This window comes from Trichechus manatus, unplaced genomic scaffold, assembly GCF_000243295.1.
Source record: "Trichechus manatus latirostris isolate Lorelei unplaced genomic scaffold, TriManLat1.0 scaffold00083, whole genome shotgun sequence".
In the NCBI taxonomy this organism is placed as follows: Eukaryota; Metazoa; Chordata; class Mammalia; order Sirenia; family Trichechidae; genus Trichechus; species Trichechus manatus.
Genome location: NW_004444019.1, coordinates 1,539,633 through 1,567,287, shown reverse-complemented (window position 1 = coordinate 1,567,287; position 27,655 = coordinate 1,539,633). Strand labels below are relative to the sequence as shown.

The following is a 27,655-nucleotide window of genomic DNA, read 5'->3' as shown; positions in this document are numbered from 1 at the left end:
ATTAAAAAAAAAAAAAAGACCAATGAGACTGAAAAAAAAAAAAAAAAAAGCTCAAGGAGTATTGTGTCAAGAACCTCGGATGGTTTGCGGCGCCTATTAATACCCCTGGCTGAGATTCACGGGCGCCAACACGTCCCGCTGCCTGCATCCCCCACCCCCAGCATGTCTCTGCTCGTGAGGAACGTGGCTGACTGCGCCAGGTCAGAAGATTTAAGTCGAGAATTTGGTCGTTATGGTCCTACAGTTGTATGTCCCACTTGGTTTCTACACTCCATGTCCAAGAGGATTTGCTTATGTCCAATTTGAGGATGTTCGTGATGCTGAAGATGCTTTACATAATTTGGACAGAAGATGGATTTGTGGACGTCAAATTGAAATCCAGTTTGCCCAGGGGGATCAGAAGACGCCAAATTAGATGAAAGTCAAGGAAGGGAGGAATGTATACAGTTCTTCAAGCTATGATTATGACACATACAGACGTTCTAGAAGCCGAAGCTGTGAAAGGAGATCAAGAGGGCGATCTTTTGACTACAGCCCTAGAAATAGACCTACTGGAGGAGCACGGCTTAGCAGAAGCCATTCCGACAATGATAGATTCAAACACTGAAATCGATCTTTTTCAAGATCTAAATCCAATTCAAGATCACGGTCCAAGTCCCAGCCCAAGAAAGAAATGAAGGCTAAATCACGTTCTAGGTCTGCTTCTCACACCAAAACTAGAGGCACCTCTAAAACAGATTCCAAAACATATTATAAGTCTGGCTCAAGATATGAAAAGGAATAAAGGAAAAAAGAACCACCTAGACCCAAATCTCAGTCAAGATCACAGTCTAGGTCTAGGACAAGATCTAGATCAAGGTTTTAGACTAGTCCTACATCCAGTGGCCACTAATAGTATATAAACCATGGTATTAGGCATGTATCATTCATTTACTCATAGCTTGGTTTACTTAAATTATCCGGAATACAATGTTGCAATGATTCCTAAAAACACTTGTTAGTTAAAACACTGTACCAGGCAATGGTTATAATTAAAATGATATGCTATTGAGAAAACACTCTAAGAAGTCCAGTTTGTTTAATGTCATGGGCAGCTACCAATTTGTGGTGTCTCTGTATATTTTTGTAAAGATTCTCATTTTTTATGCTTGAAGTATTGGTGAAAAGATGTTGGTTGACTGTAATTTGCAACATTGTCTTATTAAAAATAAACTTCCAATCCATGTTTGGTAGAACTGTTAACCTAGAAATGTATCTTGTTAATAAGATAGAATGATACAGAAGTGAGGTTGTGGCCACAGAACAACACAGATTGCTCAGAACACATTTAGATTCAGGGTGGACCTTTATGACTTGTTAAAATGTCTAGGCCTGTGATAAGTTTATTTCGATTTGCAGTGTGGAATAGTTCTTCTGTTAGCCCTACTGTCTTGGGGAATGATGCCAACTGGGTTAAGTAGCATTTTCAGAGAGATTGAGTTTTTGACTGAAACATGGAGCCTTCACTGCTTTTTTCTGGTTTCTATGAAGATTTGAAACATAGAAATGTCAGGAAAAACTCACCTAAAATTTGAGCAGATCAACAATGGCAGAAATAATATTAAGGGGGAAAGAATGCCATTTTGTAGTTACTCTAAATTTTAAGGACGTTGTTGACCATAATATTGCTTAGTTTTCTTACTGCTGTTAGAAGCAAGTAAATTGTTTTGAAGTAGGTTTTGACTGTGTGTGGATAATGGAAAAGAACTGAATTTTGATGCTTACATCACTCACTTGGTGTGTGCATTTGTCTCAAAAGCTGCTTACCTCTTTATGAAGGAGGCTTGCTCTTTACACCTTACGACATATTATTACACCTCAGTTTATTTAATGGGAGGCAAATTGAAAGACAACACTCCCATTGCTAGGTGATCCTTTGGTGCCGTGAAATTTAAAATAATTTTGGAAAAAGAATTAGTCAATATTAGGTAAGAGTGACATCTCTGAGTTCTTTGTTATCACTGTAGACCTGGCAATATCTGACTATAAAGAAGAAAGTGATACTGTCAACCATTTATAATTTCTAGTATTTTTCACCAATGCTGCCAGTGCGGCATGGACCTCTTCCTTCAGTACTGTTGGTTTTTGATCATATACTACCTCCTGAAATGGTTGATTGTCAACCAGTTCTTTTTGGTACAACTCTGTGGGTTCCTTCCATCCTCTTTTGATACTCCCTGTGTTGTTCAATATTTTTCCTGTAAAATCCTGCAGTGTTGCAACTAGTGGCTTGAATTTTTTCCTCAGTTCTTTCAACTTGAGAAATGCCAGGTGTGTTCTTCCCTTTTTGTTTTCTAACTCCAGCTCTTTGCACATTTCATTATAATACTTTACTTTGTCTTCTCGAGCTGACCTTTGAAATCTGTTTAGCTCTTTTACTTCATCATTTTTTTCCTTTCACTTTAGGTATTTTTATATGTTCTTTTTAACAAATATTGTGTACAATCTTTAAAACATCAATGTTTGGATCAAAACAAGACCCAGCTTATTTTCTGCTTCCTGTAAATTAAGCAAACATGCTATAATAAAAACAAAATGAAGGACAAGTAAGTTTAGACACAGCAAACATAATGTAGACTGAAAAACAAAAAGCTTCGAATGTGCAGATTAAATTGACCATTATAAGGCCTTGTGCTACCTGTTACTGATGGGTAGATAGGATTAACTTGTTTTTCCTCTGACCATGTTGCTATTGCTGTTAGGTGCTGCTGAGTCAATTTGGGCTCATAGCGAACCCGTGTGACAGAGTAGAACTTCCCCATAGGGTTTTTAAGGGAGCAATCATTATGGGAGCAGATCATCAGGTCTTTCTCCCATGGAGCTGCTGGGTGGATTTGAATCACCAACCTTTTGGTTAGCAGCAAAGCAATTAACTGTTGCACCATCAGGGCTACTTAGCTTTGTAAAAAATCTGTAAATGTGTGTGTAATATAATGCCTTGGTATTTTTTGAGGGTTGTTTTATGGCCCACTATGTAGTAAGTATTTGTAAATATTCCATGTGTTTTTGACAAGAATGTGTATTGAGAAGTTCAGCTTCTTGTTCTATATGTCCATTATATTAAACATGTTAATTTTCTTATTTAAATCTTTCATCGTCTTGACTGGCCTTTTGCATTCCTGAGATGACTCCCAGGCATTCAGTGCAGCCAAGATATAGTAAAGCCAGATAGGTACCACCACAAAACCTAGTCTGATAGGTGTTTTCTACTCACATTCTTTATTTGCATCAATATCTCTCACAAACTTTTTCAAATGGGATAAACTGGATAAAAAGTTATTTGTAACATGTTAATTTGAAGATGATGAAATCATATAAAGACCTAATGCTGACTCTAACGAAAAGGACAAACTATTCATTATTTTTTTAATATTAGCTATCTACTTGTAAAACAAATAAACTTGTAAAACAAAAGTTTGATCCCTACCTCAAGCCATTCAAAATAATATCCACATGAATTAAAGGGCTACATAAAAAAAAATTTAAGAAGTCTATAATATTAAAAGTATAGGAGACTACCATATTTTACCCTAATAATGCACACAACCTACGTTTGTTTGCCAACAGCATCCTTCCCCGTAAGGTATTTTTGTAAGCGCACTATGCTAATTTTGTTTTTACAGCAACATGTAAAAAACACTGGCACAGTGGCACTTATGAAAATACTTCACAGGGGAAGGATGCAGTTGGCAAACCAATGCAGAAGGTGCACATTACTTGCATAAAATATAAGGTATACCTATAACCAAGGCCTTTTTTAAACAAGACATAAATAAAAAATATACATTAAAAGACCAAGAAATTTGGTGAATCTCACCTTCACGTGTGATCAGTGAAATGCAAATTAAAAATAAAATTAAAACCTGTATGATTGCCTAAAACTTAAAATTTCAATAATTTCAAGTGTGAATGAGGATGTAGATAAGTGTATTCTGTCATCCGCTGCAGGTTGGAGTATAAATTGGTGCAGATGCTTTGGAGAGTATTTTGGTGGCATCTATTGACTCTAAAAATGCACATACACTATGACCAATGGCTCTATTTCTTACACATTTACATGTGAGAAATTTTTTTTACATGTTTCCAAGGAGGTACAATGAAGTATATTCATTCCAGCAGTATTGGTGACTATGGCATACTCAGAAGTAAAAGGAGACCAGTGCATCTGGAGCATAATGAACAAATAGAAAAGTGGACAAACAGGGCCACAATATTTCCATGTATGTTGTTCATTGACCATCTCCAGGGAACGCTGTTCATATAGACTGCAATGTGAACAGCACCCCCTGGAGTTGTGCAGTGCACAACATGCACAACTGTACATGGACGCCCTGCAGATGAAATGATGTTGGGGTTTTAATAGGAGGCCAGAACATGCAAAGCCTCAGAGGCCATAGTAAAGAATCTGGATCATTTAAGTAAAAGTCCTGAAGGGTTTTAAACAGAAATTAATTTATGTTTTAAAAACATTTTTCTGGCAACTATTTGAAATAGATTAGAGCAAGTTACGAGAAGAAGTAAAAGATCAATCGGGAGTGTATTGCAAGGTCTAATGAAGAGACGATGGTGGCCTCAGCTTGAATGGTAGCCTTGGAAATGGAAGGATATGGATAAATATGAAATATACCTTGCAGATAAAATCTACAAGACTTAACTGATGCATTAGACTGGAGAAGGGAGAGGATATGTTGGAGATGGTACAATCAAAGATGACTCCCAAGTTTCTCTATGAAATCCTGGGTGGAAGGGAGGACCATTTACTAATGTGAGGAAGAGGAATACCTTTCAGGAGCACAATTTCAAACATGTTCAGTTTCATATGATGGAGGCATCGTAGAAGAGACATCAGTGACAGATGGCGCTATGAGATTGGAGCTCAGAGAAGAGGTTTAGACCAAGATAAAAATTTTGATAATTTTTTTTATTAATTTTGAGGCCATGGAACTAGATGAGAAACTACCAATAGAAAGGAAAGACAAGAGGAGAGGGTTAGGAGAGCCCTGAGAAATTATTAAAATTTAGAAGACTGTTAGAGGTACATGCAGCCAAAGAGGTAGAATGGAAAACAAGGATAAATGGCATGTAATTGTAAACAGCTTAGCTCTCCATCAACAAGGGAATTGCTAAGGAAATTATGGTATCTCCGTTGTATAAAACACTATGCAAATATTTAGAAGCAATAGGCAAAATATATTAACATCAAAGTTTCTCGAAGATACATCATTGACTGAAAAAGCAAGTTTATTACATATGGTGTATGTGTGTTTAACCCATTGCCACCAAATCGATTCCAACTCATAGTGACCCCGTAGGGCAGAGTAGCACTACCCCATAGGTCTTCCAAGGCTGTCATCTTTACAGAAGCAGATTGCCACATCTTTCTTCCTCGGAGCAGTTGGTGGGTTCCAACTGCCAACTTTTCGATTAGTAGCCTAGCATTTAACCATTGCACCACTGGGGCTCCCTGTATATGTGTTTACTTATGTAAAAATAAATCAGGTACTATATATACACACACAATAATTGTATGTGCATCAAAAAATAAAATCTGGCTATTAAACAAACAAACAAACCAAACCCGTTGCCATGGAGTCAATTCAGACTCATAGCAAGCATATAGGACAGAGTAGAACCGCCCAATAGGGTTTCCAAGGAGTGGCTGGTGGATTCAGACTGCCGACTTTTTGGTTAGCAGCTGAGCTCTTAACCACTGTGCCACCAGGGCTCCATATATACAATTAATTAACAGTGGTTCCTGGGAATAGGGAGAGAAGGAATGAAATTTCGCTTTTTAACTTTACACTATTCTGTTGTTTGAATGTCTTATAGTGAGCATGCATTACTTTAGCAATACTTACAAAAAACTTTCAAAAAGTCACCCACTTTTTTAACCATCCTTTTTCTTGAAATAAACTTTAATACATTTTTTTAATGAAAACGTGGTCCAAGGAACACCTATATAGAAATATCTCAGGTATTTATTTAAAAGTATACTTCCTGGACCTCATCCCAGCTTTAATAAATCAGACCCTCTAGGAATGGGGTATAGGACTTTGCATGCTTAGCAACCACACCAGGTAATTCTAACTTCCACCACTGTGAACAGCAGTAAATCAAAATGAATGAAAGCAGTTGCTTTAAAAGTCACCAAATGCCAACACCACCTGGATAAATACCAGTTGCCTATCAGTCTAAAAGTGAAAGACAACAGTTAGCACAGGCCCGGTCCAAAGAGAGAAAAGTCTAAAACTAGATTAATGGCTCAAGATGTGTGGTGAATCAACACACACTCTAAGAAGCATCGTCAGATAAGGTAGAAGGAAGTAATATGGGTTCCATAATGAGAGGAAAGCTGCCAAATGTGCAGTACTTCCCTTCTTCCTCGTAATTCCCCATCTGGTCATCCATATCCAACAAATAATGTATGAGTGATTATAAATCAGTATAATGATTGTTACAATTCATATCAAAATAAATTGTCTTAGTGCTACTTGGAATCAAGGATGGTGAGACTTCATCTCATGTACTTTGGACATGTTATTAGGAGGGACCAATCCCTGGAGAAGGACATCATGCTTGGTAAAGCAGAGGGTCAGCAAAAAAGAGGAAGAGCCTCAACCAGATGGATTGACACAGTGGCTGCAACAATGGACTTAAACATAGCAAATATTGTGAGGATGGCACAGGACCAGGCAGTGTTTCGTTCTGTTGTACATAGGGTTGCTATGAGTAGGAACCGACTCAACAGCACTTAACAACAACATGCTTAATGCTGATGGGGGAAAACCCAAGAGTTATCACTTTCTGTGTAGACATGAATTATTGTCAGGTAAATTGACATTTATTTCCATTTATGTTATCACTTAAAATGTATCTTGACTTCATTACACTCTATATTTGAATCAGAAATACAGAAACTGAAAAATAATTCAGATAGTGATGCCTTCTACTTTCCATTATTTGAACCATCTCTTTGAAGGCATTATTAATGTCAGACATTCCTATGGCTCTTATGCCTCACTATAATGCAATCTATGGCAGAGGATTTTTACCATAAGGTACAAGCCAAAAGGGATATAGTTATCACAAAAAAAATAGAAGGCTTTTCAATAATGGGCCCTGTAAGAAAAAGTTACAGTTAGTGGGATTTAGAACAGACTCATGTACAGAGTTACCAAGACTCAGTGTATTCCCCGAAGAGCAAATCATGGAAAATAGAGTAATATAAGGTAAGTTCTTAAACGAAAATTATGTGGACAGTTTGTTGTATTTAATGAGAAATACTGTTTTTTGAAATTTAGCAGACAACTCAGAGTGTTCTGTTGTTTGTTTTTTGCTTTTTAGCTTTATCTATAACTGACCCATCTTTCAGAAGCAATGAATTATCATGGATGTCCTTTGCTTCCTTTCGTATTCGGAAGAAGACACATATTAAATTACAGTTCCAGCCTATTTCTGCAAATGGCATCCTATTTTATGTGGCACAACACTTACAAGCACAATCAGGTAAGGGTGGCAGGACCATTGTTTGCAGGAAAAAAAAAAAAAATCCAATGAATTCCTAATAGTCTATTAAGGAATATTTAATAGCATTTTTTTTTTTAAGTCACCTGGCCTATAAAATATGTAAACACTTCGTACTTTTCTATTCTAATGTCCCTGCAAGCATATGTCTATGAATTTAGACTCCCTAAATATAAATGCTAATAAAATACCAAATTGTTAAAACTCAAGTGAGCGAAATCTATATATAGTATATGCACAATTTTATTAAAAAAAAAAAAAAAGTTGCCATCAAATCAATTCTGGCTCATGGTAGCCCCATGTGTGTCAGAGTAGAACTCTGGTCCATTGGGTTTTCATGGCTGTGACCTTTCAGAAGCAGATCACCAGGCCTTTCTTCAAAGGCATCTCTGGGTGGGTTTGAAGCAGTGAATGCTTAGCAGTTTGCACCATTCAGGAACTCCCAACTTTTTAATAATCCCATCAAAAAAGGAGTTGAAGTCATGCATTATAGTCCTACATCAAAACAGGGACAAAATGTGCACTTAAAAGATAAATGAAAGGAAGTCATAGCTGACATGTTTCATATAGATTCATCCACTTTTATAGCTCAAAAAATTCTCTTTAAGTTCTTCTGTCATACAAATAGCAAACCTAGGCTCCATGTTTCAAAATAAGCTTATAAAAAGTGTTTTTTGAACTATAAAATGTGCACATGTATCATAAAACAATGTGAGATAAAAATATTTAAGAAGTGTATCTCAGTTTTAAAAACTTATTTTTGAGTTTTTATTATATTACTCTTAATTTTCACTTGCATAATACATTTTCCCAGAATTATTACAAAAGCTTTTTGATATATTGTTACACTTCTATTGCAGAATATAAATATATATTTTTTTTTAATTTTATATTTGGCTTTTCTCTCATTTTGTTTCACAGAAAATGAAACTTTGGTATTGAGAAATAAATCGGTTTATATTGTTTCTTATAGTCAACAAAACAGTGCTCTGATTTTCATAATCTAAGTAGTTCTTATAAAGGTATGTTAATACTCTGCTAAGTAAGGAGAATGTCAGGGAATTAGACAAAATGGTTCATCTCAATGTACTGCTGAAATACCTTCAAAAATAATTTCAAAGAGAAGAGATGATAATTTCAAAGCTAAAAGATAACATGATTGAACTACAAAATATTTGCGATTTGGTTTTAAATTCATGATTAAGTTAAATCTCCCTATGACATGCCAAGTAGGAGAATCATAAACAAAGGGAAAATTTCCATTTACAATTCAAGAGACATTAAAAGACAAGCAATCTCAATTTTATCACTCATAAAAAATCAAGGTTCATATAAGCAGGACACTTTGTATGACAAGGGCAGAAAATCAAGAGATCTTCAGGATTGTGACTGGCCAGGAATGTTGTACTATGGTTTTATAATTACTGCATACGTATCTGTGTTTGCGTGTATTAAACACAAAACTCACACAGTAAGTAGCACATGTAGGAGAGCAAGGGCACATTTTCTTACATCTATTATTCAATAGCATGTATTTCAGGTCATAGACAACAAAGATTTTCCTGTTTTTCTGCCATTAGATACTATTGACAAAGAGAGATGAAAATAGATTTATTAATTTCATGACATGATTGATGGTGTATTTGAAACTTATGTAAGAAAATCACGAAAGCTTTTAAAATACCTAAAAATCTGAGTCTTTAAAATGTTCTGCATCCCACTTTGGTGAGTGGTGTCTGCAGTCTTAAATAAATCTAGCAAGTGGCCATATTAGATGCATCAATTGGTCCCAACCAATCTGGAGTAAAGGAGAAAGAACAGCAAAGACACAAGGAAAATATTAGCCCAAGGGACAGAAACGGCCACATAAACCAGAGACTCCATCAGCCTGAGACCAGAAGAACTAGATAGTGCCTGGCTACCACCAATGACTGCCCTGACAGCGAACACAACAGAGTCCCTGACAGAGCAGGAGAAAAGTAGGGTGCAGAACACAAATTCTAGTAAAAAGACCAGACTTAATGGTTTGACTGAGACTGGAGGGACCACAGAAGACATGGCCCCTGGACTCTCTGTTGGCCCAGAGCTGAAACCATTCCTGAGGCCAACTGTTCAAAGATTAGACATAAAGTGATACTCATGAGGAGTGTGCTTTTTAGCTCAAGGGGATACATGAGACTAAATGGGCAGCTCCGGTCTGGAGGCAAGATGAGAAGGCAGAGAGGGTCAGGAGTTGGTTGAATGGACATGGGAAATCAGGGGTGGAAAGGAGAAGTGTGCTGTCACAGTATAAGGAGAGCAACTAGGGTCACATAGCAATGTGTGTATAAATTTTTGTAGGAGAAACTGATTTGAATTGTAAACTTTCGATTAAAGCATCATAAAAAAAATTCCACTGATACCAGGAAAAAAAAAAAATTCTAAGCCTTACATTCTTAGACTCACCTAAAGATAATTATCAGGTGAAAGGCATAAGCTTATTTATTTTCAATTAAATGGTGTAACAACTTTATTACATAGTTTATTGGAAACCTGTTTATTTAAGGTTGCATAAAATAAAGGTGACTATCCTGTACTTTGTATCTTCTCTAAGAGCTATGTCTGAGGTAAAAAATTAACCAAGCCTTCATAATCTACTCTCTTTTAAAATAGTAAAAAATGCCCAAACATTTCGTTTTAAAAAACAATATTGAGAAAATAATTTCTTCACAGACAATGTCAAAAACTGAAAATTAGGATATCAGTAGCCAATTAATTTTTCATATGTGGATAGTTAAATTCTTAATTAACAAAGTTTCTTAACTCTCTACAGGTCAGTAATTGGAATAAGATGAAACGGTGTAAAATTTGAAAATAATTTTATAATTGTTGCAATTGATTTTAGATCTCTGATCTTGGAAAGATACTTTAAACAGATGACAAGACTCTAATCCTTGTTCATCTTAATTTAATATCACTATTTAATGTCTTAAAATGAGTTTTTTTATGTGAAAAAATTAGCAATATTGTGTTAAGTATAAATTAATCACAGATGTCCTGAATTAATCTCAATATAATTATAATCCTCTCAAATAAATGTGTATAAAAAAGCCTAGTCATCCTCACTGTGAAATTAAGCATATTCAAACAATTAAATAGTAAGAGATCAATTACTTTTGTTTTCCTTTTCTAGAGAAAAGAGTACACTAAGTTCCTGGGTTACAAACATCTGATTTACAGATAACCCATACTTAAGAACAGATTGCCATAAGCTTATTATATTAAAATTTTGCGTTAAATACATAAAATGGTTCATAATAATGAATGCACACACTACTATGTGATGCTCATGAAAACATTGTGTGGTTTGGAAGTGTTTTTTTGTTTCATAGTGACCCTATAGGACAGAGCCCCATAGGGTTTCCAAGGAGCAGCCGGTAGATTCGAACTGCCAACCTTTTGGTTAGCAGCCGAGTTCTTAACTACTGCACCCGCAGGGCTCCTTTATATGCATAGAAAAGTAAAATATGTACTATATACTAAAACAAACATTTAACACACTGACAGTAAATAAGAAACCAAACCACATGTACTTGTTCTGACTTAACTACAAATTCGACTTAAAGACAGACCTAGGAACGGATCTCATTCGTAACTCAGGGACTGTAAGTATATAAAAATCTCCCTAATATGCTGTTTCCATAGTCTTTTTGAAACATCAGGTGTTATAAAGCTTCTAAGATCCATATTAAAGCACAGTAGAGTGGCAGGTGATGAGATGGGCAATGGTAGCAGCCCAGGAGGGAGGAAAAGAGGGGTCCCAGCCATAATTAAATAGGCATTAAATAACCAAGGTAAATTCATTTATGATCTTCATCCCATTTCTGAGCTCTGTTTCTTGTAAGAGCTATCCACTAGTGGTAGGCTTCTAACATTTACTTATCTTAATACCAATTCATGACCCATGGCTAGAACACCATACTTAATTAACTCAAATAAAAGGTCTGGATGATAAGAAGCTGCTAATACAGCTACAAGAGTAATTATAGCTTTCAGGGCCACAGAGGGAGAGAAGATCCTTTTTGTGCTAATTCTTCATAAAACAAGAACATATTCGAAGAGCCTTGTTAAAGTAAGCCTTCCTTCATGGAAGCTATTCTCCTTGCTCTTTCTTCTAGTTGGCAACTTGACCAGTAATATTATAGACCACATTTTTTTAATGTTTTTTATTCCAATACAGCTATTAACTGTAAGTTTGTTTATTACAGGGGAATTCTAAAATACATTATGTAGCAAGAGAAGCTTCTTCCATAATGCTGTTGAGAAAAAACTGGTTTGTGTTCACTTGTAAACCACAAAGCATACTCAGGATATTATAAATTTTTAAAATATCAATTATGTTTAATCTTTCAAGTTTCTTGAGGAATAAAAGAATTTAACATAATCCAATATGCATTTTTCCTTGAATAAACTGGAAGTTTGTAATGCTGCTTCTTTTCCCTTATATTTAAAATGTTGTTCATGTTAGAAATTAGTATGTGAATAAGCTGAATTCCTTCCTTTTGTTGATATGTATATTATATACACACATTAGTTGTAACTATTTTCATGTCGTCATAGAAAAAAGATGTATTTTTAGCTTTCAACCTAAAACTAGTATTTGAGAAATATTCTGAGTCATCTCACCCTACAACTCAACAAAGATATTCCTTCATTCAACAATTATTATTTATCAAGCATCTATTTATGTACCAGACACTGTACTAGGTACTGGGGATAACATGTTGGGCCAAATCAGACACAGATCTTGTTCTCACGGAGCCTACAAGCTAGAGGAAAAGGCAGATACTAATAAAACAATCACAGATGTAATGACATAGAGCATTATATTCACTAGAAATTCTCTATAGAAAAATGATCAAAATGAGAGAACCATTCTTTGCATGAGCTCACCTACTATTCTCAGATGGAAATGAGAGGTGTAGGAATGTGGAGCTGGCAGGTTTTCCCACCATCCTAGAATGTTCTGGTGTGGACCACAAAAGGGAGTACGAGAAAAGGATACCGTCTGGGAGGGAGGTGAGGCAGCAGGACACTGTGGAGGGAGGAAGAGGAAAGAAGAGGTTTGCTGTGCTAAGGCATCTTCGTAGATGAGAAAAGGGAAGAAATTTTTATTGGCTGCCCAAAAGTGAAATGTTAGGTGGAGGGGGAAATGTTTTGGGTAGGATTTCTGAACGAATCAATCTTATATTGAAAATACAATTCTCATTGGGATCAAGATTTGCTTTTTCAAAATAAAAAAGTTATCAAAAGGGGAATTTTTTTTAATGAAATACTTCACTGTTTCGTGATTAATGCTTTCTTTCTTTCTTAACAGGTGATTTTTTATGTATTTCTTTAGTAAATAGTTCTGTTCAATTTCGCTACAATCTTGGTGGCAGAACTATCATTCTTGAAACTCTTCAAAAAGTAATTATTAATGGAAGTACTTGGCATGTGATTAAAGCAGGAAGAGTTGGTGCTGAAGGTTACCTGGATCTGGATGGGATAAATGTAACAGAAAAAGCTACCACTAAAATGAATTTCCTGAATATAAATACAGATTTCTATATTGGAGGAGTGTCATCCTTGAATCTTGTAAATCCCATGGCAGTAGCAAATGAACCTGTAGGTTTTCAAGGTTGTATTCGAGAAGTTATTATAAATAATCAAGAATTACAGTTAACCGAATTAGGAGCAAAACGTGGTTCAAATGTAGGTGACTGTGATGGGACAGCTTGTGGGTACAATGTGTGCAGAAATGGGGGTGAATGCATAGTAAATGGCACAACTTTTTCTTGCAGATGTTTGCCACATTGGACTGGAAATACATGTGAGCAATCTGTGTACTGTTTGAATAATCTATGTCTCCATCAATCTCTATGTGTACCCGACGAATCATTTTCTTACAGTTGTTTGTGTCCTTTAGGTTGGGTAGGAAGGTATTGTGAAAACAAAATTTCATTTTCAACAGCAAAATTTATAGGTAATTCTTACATTAAGTACATTGATCCAAATTACAGAATGAGAAACCTTCAGTTCACTACTGTATCCTTCAATTTTAGTACTATTGAAACAGAGGGCTTAATTTTATGGATGGGAAAAGCTCAAAATGAAGAAAATGATTTTCTGGCAATTGGTCTCCATAATCAGACCTTGAAAATAGCAGTTAACCTAGGAGAAAGAATCTTTGCGTCTGTGATCCATAACAACGGCACGTTCTGTTGTAACAAATGGCATCATGTAATTATAATTCAAAATCAGACTCTTATCAAGGCCTACCTAGATGGCAATTTAATACTCTCTGAAAATACTGACCCATGCAAAAATTTTGTTGCTCTAAACTATGAGGGTGTTAGTTATTTAGGGGGCTTTGAATATGGTCGAAGGGTAAATATTGTCACTCAGGAGACTTTTAAAAGAAATTTTGTTGGCAAAATTAAAGATGTTGTGTTTTTCCAGGATTCAAAAAAAATTGAGTTAATTAAATCAGAAGGATACAATGTTTATAATGGAGATGAACAGAATTAGGTTACAAAAGCTAACATTGGCTATTTTAATATCCAAAATATATATAGTTATTTTGATAGTTACTTATTTGGTAAGTTATTTACTGGGAATCTTCTGTTTACTTTTACCTGAAATAGCCTAAATACTAACACATCTTTTGATAAACTTGTAAAATACAGCTAAAGTTTTGGTTGTTTTCCCTAAATTTATCTGTAAATGTATTGACTCCTAAGTTTTAACTCCTGAGTTTATTTAGTGTTCATTCATCTGTGAATGTTTTAAAACCAAATTCAAGTAGGACTAAATTAGTGATAGCTACTTAAAAAATAAGAAAATAAACAGTAAGTTATTAACCAGAGGGGGGAAAAATTATACAAGGATATGTAACTGTATTATACTACATGGCTCAGCTATGAATATTTACATGATTTTAATATTGTAAAACTTGAATATAGACTTAAAACAAAAATAATTGAGTGAATGTGGGAAAGACGGGAAAGTGGGCTCGTGAGAGCTAAATTCTCTGTTATAGCAAGACATCAACAGACAGTATTTGTTAACTTTTCAAAAAATGGCACATACATGTTGATTAGAAATATGAAGGCAAATATTCTTAGTAATGTCTAGAAGAATTGAAAGTGGTTGCCTCTGGAAAGAAAAGTTGTGCAGACGTATGTTACTTTTTGTTTATACACCTTGTAGAACTAACTTGACTTTTTAACCCATGTACTTGTATAACTAAATGTAAGAAATAAAATTTACATTTACATTTACATTTTCAAGCCTATAGATTGTAAAATGGAGCACAGAAGAGGCTCTAAATGATTGTCCTGATAATATCTGTACCTTTAAAAGTGTAACTTGAGAAAGTCTATTTTGCCCAAACCAGTTATTGGTATAACTAAGAATAGTATTTACACCCTTCGCCCAAACAATGCAAACTGTTATTAGTATTAGTGGCTATTAGTATTAATGGCTATTAGTATTTGGTTGTTACTTAGCATTTTCAGTTTGTTGTTTTGCCACCAAGAAAGCATCTTATAGCACATGACTGACAGAGAGTACTAACATCTAGATCTATGTGGGGAAAAAAAAATCTTCACAAGAGCAGCACTTAAAGTTTACAAGTAGGGAATTATCCATCAAGTAAAAGGAGAAAAGGGTTCACAGATGTAAAGACTGAGGAATAGATTTTTCTTCTCAATACTATTAATAAGCAAACTCTGCATGCGTAGATTCCAGTCTTTATAAAGAGGCTAGGTAAGTAATTTATCACTTGAAGAAATTTAGTTTTGTTTTGGTCTTGTTATTTTAGCCATTCCATTCCAATCAGAAATCTACAGACATTCTTGGAAGACCCTAGGACCAAAGTTAAGAACTTCGGCACCATTTAACGGGACACAAATTGCTAGCAGATATACTGTTCCTATTAACACTAGGAAGTGTATGGGCAGAATATAATGTAAGATATAATTGCAGAGTGTCTGTTCATTGATTTGAAGGTTTTTTTTTTTTTTATTTTAAGCAGAATCCACTCAAAATAAAACTCTACCCAATATCTGCTGAAAAACTTTGACCTAAATTTGTTTTGATCTATAGTTTCATTTGACTTAGGAAATACTGAGATTATGAAGATAACTGCTGTAAAAAAAATTCCTGTTAGTAGCTGGTAATCAAATCTAATTTTAAAGATATACACTTCTTATGTATAAAGCTAAGACAGACAGTCTAAAGGTTACAGAAGTTTCAGGGAAACTTTGCTTGAACCATCTTCCGTCATGATGAGGGATCTATTTCCCTAGGCTAGGGTCCCATACATTCTCTCATACAACAGTATGTCTTTAACTTAAGCAGCACTTTCCTAAGTGTGGTCCACGGACCTGAGAATCCCCCACATCTTTTTAGGGCATCCACAAGGTCTTCCCTTTCCCAACGACAAATCCATGTTAAGTCAGTATTTCCCATTTCAAATAAAATGACATATTTCAATATATTTAATGCAGAAGCAGTCACAAGAATGTCTTAAATCAGATATTAGAGATGTGCAAAAATAAAAATGACACATTAAATTAGATTTAGTCTGGAATTTTTCATAAAAATGTTACTTAACACGTAATGGGATTATTGTATGAAATATTTGTAAAGTTGGTTATTTTAGTTTCTAATATGCTAAATAATGACATAACCCATATAAATAAATGCTCTTCAGGGTTCTTAAAATTTTTTAAGAAAGTAAAAGGGTCCTGAAACTAACAAGTTTGAGAACTGCTGCTTTAAAGATTCTTCTCATAGCTGCAATTTTATGTTCAGATGTGATCATTTATTAGTCTCCTACCACAGTGGTTAAGAGCTATGGCATGCTACAGCTGCTAACCAAAACGTCGGCAGTTTGAATCCACTAGCCACTCCGTGGAAACCCTATGAGGCAGTGTATTTTGTCCTATAGGGTCGCTATGAGTTGGAATCAACTCAACAGCAACGGGTTTGGTTTTTGGTTACATCACACTACAAACTCCAACAGGCTGGAACCTTCCTATTTTGCTCACCATCTAGTAAATGCCTGCAGAATAGGCACACAATAAATATTTGTTAAAGATCTGAAAACAGCTACCTAGAGATTCTCCTGTTTAAGTCAAAATGAACTGGTGAAAATATTTTTCACCTTAAAACTTCAGAAATTTCATGTGGTGTATTAACATTCTCATTTTTGCTATCCTAGTAAAAATGGTGTCGAAGGTTTCCTATGTGATATGCTTTTCCTACACAAAATAAAAAAAGATTAATAATAGACCCTTTAAAGCAATTTTAATACAAATGTTATGATGATTCTGAAAGTTTAATGTAAAACGAGAACTTTTTAAAAAATATCTAAATACCAGAGGATGACAATAGTATTTAACTTTTCAAAGATCCCTTTTAAATACCAAAAACCAAACAAGTTGACATTGAGTCAATTCCGACCCATGGCGGCCCCATGTGTCGCAGAGTAGAGCTGCATTCCATAGGGTTTTTAAGGCTGTGATATTTTAGTAGATCACCAGGCCTTTCTTTCAAGGTGCCTCTGGGTTAGGTTCAAACTGCCAACTTTTTAGTTAGTTGTCAAGGGCTTAACTGTTTGCACAACCCAGGGACTGCTTTTTAAAAGAATATTCCTGAAAAAATTACTTTGGAAAAAAGTATTCTTTTAAAATAAGGAATATTTTAAGACAGTTTTGGTGTGAATTATTTCATAGATAGGGGATGTTTGGAGATACACTGGATTCACTGCCCTTTTAAGTACATATGGTGAGAACTCCCCTGTAACTCTTCTGCATCTATAAAATTAAACAGCAGACTCGTTTTCAAGACACAGTTAGCTATTGATCTAATATTTGTTTTTCAACCCACCTACTACCCTCTTGCTATACATATTACTAAAATTCTGTGTGAAACGGGAATCAAACATTCAGGCTATTTGGCACCTCTTTAAAAGCAGTAATGAATTTTACGCACTTTGCTTTGGGAGACAGAAATCAAATGCGGATTATGTTTTCTGCTCTTTGCAGTCATTAAACCAAAAAAAAAAAAAAAAACCCCGTGGCCATTGAGTCGATTGCAACTCATAACCTACAGGACAGAGTAGAACTGCTCCACAGGGTTTCCAGGGAGCAGCTGGAGGACTTGAACTACCACCCTTTGGTTAGCAGCCGAGCTCTTAACCACTACACCACCAGGGAGCCAGCTGCAGTCATTAGTAAGTAGTAACCTGACTACTCTTTCAGAGGGATTTGAGGAGACAGGGATAGTGCAACTGGTATAGCCAAACATTAAGTACATTATTCGTATTAATAAAATTTGGTTCACTAGCAAGCTCTCGTAACACATTGAAGTGTAATTTATAAACTTTAAGACAGCTATTACAAAGGAACTAGTTTTCCATGTTTAACATACATGCATAAACACATACTATTGCCTTAGATGTTCTCTAACTCCAAAAATTTATTAGTTCACCTACCACTAAGCTACAATTTGTGAATCAGGAGCTGTGGTGGACAGAAAGGCCCCTCAAAGACGTGTATGTCCTAACCCTTGGTACCTGTAAACAAGCTACACAGCAAAGTGGAATTAAGGTTGCAGATAGTTTGCTCATCAGCTGACCTTAAAACAGGGAGATAATCCTGGATTATCAAGGGGGGACGTGTAATTACAAGGGTCCTTAGAAGTGGAAGAATCAGAGATGGCAATGTAAAACAACACTTAGCCCTGTTGTTGGCTTTGAAGATGGAGAAAGGGGCCATAAGCCAAGGAAAGTGGGTGACCTCTAGAAGCTGGAAGTCAAGAAAACGGATTCTCTCCTAGAGCCTCTAGAAAGAAATCCACCTTGCTGACACCTTCATTTCAGCCCAGTGAGATTCATGGCAGACTTCTAATCTACATAATAAATGTGTATTCTTTTAAGTCACTAAGTTTTTGGTAATATGTCACAGCACCATCAAGGAGCTAACACAGGAAGATGTAGTCAAAATAACTTTGTACATCTGTACAAAAGCAGCAATGGGTTTTTGGTTGTTTCTTTTTTGTGGGGGAAGGGTGGTTGCTAAGTGAAGCGTTTTGGACAGGTTGGTGGGATGCAGAGAAAGAGGACTGTGAAGGGTGTATATGCTACGGAGACTTTTGCTCCTTTTTCCCTTTCTCAATTCTCAGAGCACAATGGCCAAGAACATAGACATCAGAGAAAAAAAAAGGAAACAGGCTAGGATTCCAGTTCTGTCAATAGCAGTCTAATCTTGGGTAAGTTTTTCCACTTTTCTAAGTACCAGTTTCCTTAGTTCTAAGTCTTCACTTTTCAGTGATAAGCAAGATTTATGTAAAGCACTCAACACAGGCCTGCCACACAGAGGGTTCACAAAGGCTTTCTTATTGCCACAAGGATTACAAGGGGTGGACTTTAAAGGTATAGAGACACCATGCTACGTTACTCAATAGAGGTTTACGTATAAGCTGAATCTTAAAATGGTTCTAAATTTTAAAAGATGTCAAACTTTTTTTAAATAAGTAATTTTCCTTAAAATAGAAGACACTGAAAGAGATGAACTTCATTTAATTCATATTTGTGTAAAAGGTTAGCTGTAGGTACAATTTAAAGACTGAGAATGGCTCTGGATCTACTCACAGAAAACTTCTATCATTTTCTCTTTCCTCACAAGAATACCTCAAAGTATGTCCATTCTTTCCTTACTCTCTACAGCATTTCAGGGGTTAAAAGACCTGGTTCTAACATTTAGTAGCCCTGTAACTCCAGGGGATGGTCATCAGTAATAGAGGGCTATTGCCTTGCCTCTCTTAAAAGGATATATATCAAGATCCAACAAGACATGAACAATTTTAAGTTAAGCCTCACAATGTGTATACAAAGCTATTAACTTGAGAGGTAGTCAGAAACGGACATCAAGGCTTTCTTTCACTGGCTAATCCATTCTTGTACCTTGCAAGAGAAATCTGGTGCCTGATCAATCCCCCAACCAGATAAATCAGTGAAAGCAGACTTAATGACAACATACATATCTGAAATAAAAATGATAATGTTCTTTTATAAAACCTGACAATTTCTTCCTAACAGTGCAAAAGATGACTGACCTTAGGTTTTGTCTGGAGAAATAACTGACTTTTATTCAAAGAAGTGAATATCCAAAGAAAAGCAGACCAAAGTTAAACGTATTTTATTTAAATACAAGTCCTGTGTTTCAGAACTTTTATAATTAACTTGAGAGGACAGGGATTAAAAAAAAAAGTGTTGCCAAGTTGTTGCAAATTAGACAAAACGTTTGGTTTTGAATTCCCTTTTCTTTTCCCTCCAGTTAGAATAGCAAGGCTAATTTAGTTTCAAAACTTATTGTTAATCTCTAATCTTTAGACTCTTTAGGAAAACAGACAATCTTCTTAATTCTGTGGGGTCATTTATATTTTTCTTCATTAGTACAGGTAAGTAAAAATATTGGTTTTTCTTTTTGGTCTCAAGTGCCAGCAGCATTTGGTAGCTATAGTTTTAAATGATAGCAATCAATACAGATGTATTACTTTTGGGTGTAAATAAATTTAGATCTGGATTAGTAATAGCATCCATGTGCTTTCTATTTCAAACAAATGTGGCATATGAAACTGTACAGTTACCCTAAAAACAAATTAGGGTTACACATTTTACAAAAAGATTTGCAACACACTTCTCTTAAATAAAAGTTCTGTGGTCTTACAATGATTAGTGAATCAGTGTACCAAAATCTGATGATGTGTAAGTTTTCACAAACATATCTATAGAGTGGGCTATAGCTGCACAGTTTTTTATTGGTAGTTCTCTATTTACTTCAATGGCCTATAATCTAAGATTTTTAAAAAGTGTGTTTCTCCTCATCTAGTCTGAGTTAGACAAGAACAATGTCTGAAGGAACTAAAGCTTTGAAGAAGAAATTCTTTTACTACTGAATTTTAAATCACACACACAAAATACGTGAGAAAGTCTTTTATCATATTTAGAATCAAAATATCCCTTAAAATATTTACATTTTACAGTAAAAAGGATAGCAAAACACAAGATCATGTACAAGCTTAAGTATTCAAGTTTCTGCAGAGCCAAAATGGAAAGGAAAATAATGACCCACTACAAAGCTGTAGTATATGGGAATAAAATGCCTTCAATGAATGCAGATTAAAGCAATAAATGTACTCCTTGGACTTCTGATTCTTGGTCAAAATTACTCAACTAAATGATTAGTATAATCTGATTATGAAGTTGCTTGGCTTTTGTAGTTCTCCTGGAGTTTTTTTTTTTTTTTAAAAAAAACAGTGCAATTTAAAACAAACTTACAGAGCACACACTACTCTCAAATTAGTCATTATATAAAGGACATTCACTAGAGGCAGTAAATATATTCCATAGTTAACCATATTTATCAATTATGGAATAAAACTAAAATTTCTAAGCCTTTATTGCCTATTAATTAAACAAATCTTTGAATATACAGCAATGTAAAACTTTTAAAAATATTAAATTCCTACAACTAGAGACAGTTGGTATGAAGAAGGGATGATGAGCACTGGTACAGATGCTCTGCACCAACACACAGAATTTTATTTTTCTGCAAACCACCGAGATTAAAAATTTAAAAGATGGCACAATCGTAGCAGGCAATCTTACAGTTTTTGATACAACATTTAATAGCTATTTAAATGTAATCTTGAAACAGCCTGCAAATTTTACCTTTTGCTTTTAGCTCTGTCAGTGTGGTCCCTATCTTTGTGGTACCTATCCCGGTCCTTTTCACCTTCTCTATGTTTACTTTTCTCTCGTTCTTTGTCCTTTTCATGGTCTTCACTTTTAGGTTTATCTGGCTTCTTGTCTACATTCCTACCATCTCTGCTTGCTTTTGCATCTGCTCCTCGATCACCATGTGACAACCGTGCCCTCTCTTTATCTTTGTGCCCTTCCTCCTTGCTTTTTCTGTCTCTGTCCTTGTCCTGGGTTCTGTCTCTGCGTCTATGCCTTTCAGATTCTTGCTCCCATTCCTTTTCATGTCGCTCTCTTTTCAAGTGGTGTGAATCACTATAAAATCTCTGGCGGTCCCCTTTGCCCCTATTAAATGCCCTATCCAGCTGCTGTTGGTCTTGCCTACCCCAAGGGTCACTATGACGTCTTTCTGGTCTCCGAATGTCTTTAACCTGGTAAAAATTTTGTGGGCCTATAAACCTTGAAGCTTGTGAAAGGGGGCCCAACATACGTTGCGGCTGGCCTGCCAGATGAACAACAGGTGGCCAGGGAACCATGGGATTTTGAGGAAAGCCAAAGCCTGGGGGAGGAAGTAATGGGGGTGGTAAATGTGGTGGAAATCCAAATATGTTCTGTGGGGGGAAATTAGGAGGTCCTGGAAATGGAAATGCAGGGGGGCTAGACTTGAGATGCTGAAGGTTGGGTTGCTGTGGCCTCACAGGTGAAAAGTTTGCATTTGTTCTGGGGCTGGTGCTTCTAGAGGTAAAGTTGATGCTTTTAGAAGGAAAGTCTGGTTGACATGTGTTTCCAGCTTCAAAATGAGATGTTGTTACTGCTGATCCTCTTCGCAACAGGTGCACAGTTTCGATATTTTGCATTAAAACATCCTCCTGTACAGGTTTTGCTTGTTCTGTTTGAAAAGTGTGTATATTTTCTTCTGAAGCTGAGTTTTGTGGAATACTTGAATTATCACTCTGCTGAACACATGAATTTTTCTCTACAGAAGATGACTTTTCATCTACACTGGTTTGCTCTGTTAAGTGCTCCTTGTTCTGTGACAGGCCAGGAGGAGCGTGTTTTTCTCCATTCCGGCAATTCTCTCCATCTTTGCTTTCTGACGTACTTATCTGCTGACTTCGTCCTGCTGCTTGCCTGGGATCCCTTTTCAGGTTGATAAACTGTGGGGACCTTGTGTTAGCAACAAGGCTGTCATTGCAGCTCATATTACCATCTGTGCTTCCTTTTCCTACATTAGACCTGCCTGGAGAACCAGTATCTGAAGTCCAGTTATCTTGTGAATTATTCTCTTGATCTTGCAGCAGCTGTCTTTTTAATGTCCTCTCTTTACTGTCCCCAGTTTCCTCTTGCTTTGACTGGATTGATAAATTTGTTAAGAATGCTTCTGTAGAAATATCTGGTGGTTTACCTCTGAGACTAAGATTTGTTAAAAGTCCTGGAGAGATGGAAGAGGACCCCGGTACAGACGTCTCTTCTTCTACTGCTACTGAATTACCTGTAGCTTCTGAATGATTATCTACTTTAACTTTTACCTCCTTGGCTTCACCATCAGCTACTTCTTCTATTTTATCTATTTTTTCAGCTTTTGGATTAGTCTGCTCATTTATAAACGGAATTTCTTTAAGAGTATTCTGTTCTATCACTGGCTGAGCCTGTTCGTATACCTGACCAGTAGAGCCCAAGAGGCTTTGAAGTATATCGTCCACAGGAAGAGGTTTATTTGCTAATTCCAGAGTAGAAGGCTGATTTTCCCAGCCAATCAATACCCCAGGAAGAAATCTTAAAGGTTTTGGTGGCTCCTGTTTGGTGACTTCCACTAAAGGTTCAACTGCTGCTGGAAGGTCTTCCTGAAGAGTCTGCTGAGGCTTATTTCTCTGCTTGTGTAATACAGTTGTAAAAGAATTAAAAAAGTCATTTTCTTCCTCTGGTGCTTCCTCTGCAGAAACTTCTATTTTACTTTTTTTATCAGGCGGCAATGACATTGGTACACTTTCAGGAGCTTCAGCTGCATGACCTGTGCTAGCACTAGCACTATGCTGTCGCTTCAGTTTTTGACGAATAATCAAGCCCAACAGTAGATTAGGTCTATGCAGTTCAAGCCCTGTACAAAATCAAAAACATCAATTATTAGTCATTTTTGATCATTACAATAAGTGTACCATTTTGCATCTAGCTTACTACAGGCGATCAAATGGGTACTTGTCCCTGTCAAGCCACCTACAGGACTGGATCCCAAAAAAGAAAGCGGAGTTAGTTTTTTCGTTTTGGTCCTGCCTCCCAATTTACTTAAATCATATCAGATCATTAAAATGTACACCTACCAGGTCCATCAAAAGGCACAAGAGGGTGTGGAATTTTATCCGTGGCACCCAAAGGAATCAGGTACATATCCTTAACCTGCTTCATGTTGTTGGCCGCTACTCCATAGCGCTTTCTGCTACTGAAGTATGCAAACAGCAAAGTGTAAGAAATTTGATCTTCTTCAGTTACTGGTGTGAAGCGAACCACACAAATTTCCTATTCAAGAAAAATAACAAATGGTTGTTAAAAAAATAACCTAAAGAAAAAAATCTATCAAATTTTATAATGATGCCTGCCAAGTATCTATTTTACCAACTTAAATACAGGTAAGAATACAGAAAGAAAATACCCCTTAGGGAAAGATCTTTGCTGATCCTTTGATGGGTTTGTTTTACGTGAAGGCTTCCCATAAGAAACTGAAGTCCAAGGTGATTTGTTCAAGGTCATACAACTTGTCAGTGACAGAGAAGATACTGAAACCCAAGTTTTTTGACATCTATACTACATCCTGATTTCCAATGCTGTGATCTCCACAGGGGGATGCCTGTGCTCTTGGCACACTGGGATTTAATAGCACCCACAACTAACACATACACACAAACACAAAAATCTACTGATGACTGAGCTTACCAGGACTGCTCTTAGGTAATTAAGAGGGGCTGGGTGAAAAGACCTCTAATGCACGTGGGTCATAAATTTTGTAAAATTATTTGGCTTACTCAAGAAATTTTTTGCTTGCCTCTGGGTTAATGACTTCGTTTTAAATACAAAAGACACTGGTATTGACTTCATAGTGTAAGAAGTAAACGCTTCTGCATGAAAGTATACAATCAAAATGGGGAACACCTGGTTTAAAACTCATGCAGGATCCTAAAGAAAACATGTGAATAAGCTGAATGATGGCTTTGCCTCTTATAAAAGGTCTGTCATCTACACTGCCCTAAAAAAAAATCTTAAAAATATACCCCCCCCCCCCCACACACACACACACACTAGTGATGACTATTACAGGGTTCAGGAGTCCTGGTGGCACAGTGATTAAGAGGTCAGCTGCTAACCAAAAGGTCAGGAGTTCCAATCCACCAGCAGCTCCCTAGAAACCCTATGGGGCAGTTCTACTCTGTCCTATAGGGTCGCTTTGAGCCGGAATTGACTCGATGGCAACAGGTCTGGTTTTGGTATTACAGGGTTCTAGTCAGTTCAAGATAGGGACATAATGAAGTGTTGGACAGTAATATGTGAGTATACACAAGAATGATTTCCAAAACGTCTAAGTATAATACCTCCCCATTTTCACTGCCACGAAAAGTAGCAGCAAATAAACGTGGTTTAACTTTTTTATAGTGCTTCAAAGTGTATTTGTACTTTAACATTGTACTAATTTAAAATCTAAAATCTACACTGGAAAAAAAAATCGTTTCAGCTGAAGATCATCTATTTTGGATTATTCCAAAGAAAAACTGTTGTTGTTATGTGCTGTGAAGTGGATTCCAACTCACAGCAACCATATAAGACAGAGTAGAACTGTCCCATGGGATTTCCAAGGCTGTAGTCTTAACAGAAGCACATTGCTACATCTTTCTCCCATGGAGTGACTGGTGGATTCGAACCACAGACCTTTCAGTTAGCATTCACGCAATTAACCACTGTGGCAGGGCTCCTAAAGAAAAACCAGAGGCCTCTAATCTTACCTTCAAGAAGAGAAGCAGAAAATTAACACTAATTCAAGATTTATTTATTGAATGCCTATAATATGCTAGGTACTATCACCTTTGAAAGGAAAAATGATTTCTTCTAATGATTTAATTTCCCTGTGTATATAATGTTCTATGAATTAAAGAAACGACAGAAAAATACACTGAGAGAGAGAAAAAAAAAAGAAGTACTGTGATAGAGGCTACTATTTCCAGGTATCGATTCTCCTCCTTTCCTCTTAGTAACAGCAACCGTTCATGTCTAGCTGGGCAAATGGCCATCCAATAGCGATTACATTTCCGTCTCCCTAGTAGCTAGGTAAGGCTCTGTGACTAAGTTCTTATGAATAGAAGTTATAGGAAGTAAAGTGATGACTGTAATTTCTGGGTCTTCCCCTTACAACAACTGGACATGCATTCCTCATTTTTTCCCACTTGGTGCTAATGAGTCAGCTCTGACAATGTTTGACTGATAAGGGCAACACTCTCGGAAACAGGAGAATAACAACAAAGAAGGAGCCTGATGTCTCTGGATGATCTTGTAGAATCAGAGCCACCTAATCACTCTGAATGACTAGCCTACTTAACACAAGAGAAAAACACACTTCTATATTTTTTAGTCACTCTATTTCAGAGTCTCCTTGTTGCAGCAGCTTAGCCTGTGACCTAATGAAAACAACTGCCTATAAGTTGAAGTAAGGCAAAATTCCAGAATAAATTTCAGTACTTACTTTAAAGTATTTCTTCTAAAACATTTGACAGAAGCCACGAAAAAAGCATACCAGAAAAAAATAAGAAATACTGGGTTGTTTCAAGCTTTAGCAAATGACTTTAGATCAGTTTTGTGAGGCATATCATGTAGCTATAGAATCTGTATTGGCTCCCTTGCATTGGGACTGTATTGGGACCTTGCATAAGAACTATGAATGGTTTACTTCCAAACATTAACCTGTACCGGTACAGTAAAAAAAGCTTTCCTTACCTTGGTTCCTGATGCTTTTAGTTTTTCCACATAATCCCAAACTGTCTGAGGTGATATCCTGCCACCTACTTGAATACTATCTGGTAGATCCTGTGGTTAAAAAACAAAGGTGATTATGTATACAGAATATATTTATTACAATATTCATAATTTGTACAAATTTAGCTCTAAGACTAATTTGAAATGACAATGAAAACAAGTAAATAAAAATCCTATGAAATAGATTAGAAAATACAATATAGTACCAGGATAACCATTAGGTTTTATCTCAAATGCCAACTCCAACTGAATGAAGTGGATGCCCAAAATATAGCTATTAAGAAAGAGAACTGAAGTCATACCAGGTCGCAGCAGAAAAGACAGGAACAGAAAAGGGAAGTGATAGTAAACATACCACATTAGCAATCCACGAAGGGTACAACACATTTCAGAATATTAAGGAAGACTATTTTTCCCCTTCCATTTTTTTGGTGGTAGACGCAGGGGTATTCCTTAATTATTAACAGCTAGATTTCAGAGGCTATAAAATTTATATATAGTATATTTTTACTCAGAAAACAGTACACTGCTATAATGTAAAATTTACATTTTAACAAAGCACAGTATTTCTGAAAACAGATAAGTATACACAAAACCAATTAAGAACTGTGCCATTAAGAACATTTACAACTTTAATCAGTATGTTCCTATTTTTCCCATGAAGACTGAGAAAAATCAGAAGAAACAAATAATATTAAATCTAATTAAGTTTATTTAAGTTATTGATTGCTTTAAATATTTTACTTGGAATTTTAGTCCTAATCAAATTAAAAGTAAGTAGAGAGCAGAGGTAGAGTTCTAGAAAGCAGCCATATAGAAACTAAGCTTCAAAGAGGAAAATAATTTTGTTTAAAGTCAAAAGGACTTACTTCTCTATTTAAAAAAAAAAAAAAGTTAACTTTCACCATAAACTGATCAAAGACTAAATTTATAAATCGATTTGTTAAAAAAGAACATCATGAGTCCATTTGTCTCTTACAAAATCCACATTTTAAAAATATTATTTATCAACCAAACTGTATATAAAAGTAGTAATTAGGTTGTTTACTCATCAAAAACACAACTGTAAATAAACTGATGAACATTATACTGAACTAATTTTAGCCTAATTCAAAGAAATGTGGACTTTGTTAGCCTTAAAAAAGAAGAGGCATATGAAATACTAAAATCATTTAAAAAAAAAAAAAAAATCTGCCTTTATGGTCACCAGACTAAGAATGAATAACAAATGTTAATGTTAGATATAAGCAAAATAAACAGCAAAATAAAATCTTAACATACATATAGTAC

The 27,655-nt window shown here is 35.8% G+C and overlaps 2 protein-coding genes and 1 pseudogene across 5 annotated transcripts in view; 2 read left to right on the top strand and 1 right to left on the bottom strand.

The window, feature by feature from the left end:
* Positions 1-892, top strand: part of LOC105756540 (serine/arginine-rich splicing factor 10 pseudogene) — a 7,855-nt pseudogene extending 6,963 nt beyond the window's left edge.
* Positions 1-15,667, top strand: part of EYS (eyes shut homolog) — a 1,981,143-nt gene extending 1,965,476 nt beyond the window's left edge. Inside the window, 3 exon segments of the mRNA XM_012556965.2 lie at positions 7,384-7,545; positions 12,920-14,112; positions 15,617-15,667. Of these exon segments, the coding sequence (XP_012412419.2) occupies positions 7,384-7,545; positions 12,920-14,112; positions 15,617-15,667 (1,406 nt within the window).
* Positions 15,668-20,884: 5,217 nt separating this feature from the next.
* The window catches only part of PHF3 (PHD finger protein 3), a 95,625-nt gene continuing 88,854 nt past the window's right edge, over positions 20,885-27,655 (bottom strand). For 2 of the 4 annotated variants that reach the window (XM_023735857.1, XM_023735859.1), the window contains 3 exons: positions 26,327-26,416; positions 23,671-23,866; positions 20,885-23,450 (listed from right to left, as the gene is read on the bottom strand). In XM_023735857.1, coding sequence (XP_023591625.1) covers positions 21,322-23,450; positions 23,671-23,866; positions 26,327-26,416 — 2,415 coding nt within the window. In that variant the 3' untranslated portion in view covers positions 20,885-21,321. The remainder of the gene's footprint in view (positions 23,451-23,670; positions 23,867-26,326; positions 26,417-27,655) is intronic. The other 2 variants (XM_023735860.1, XM_023735858.1) reach the window with 1 other exon arrangement.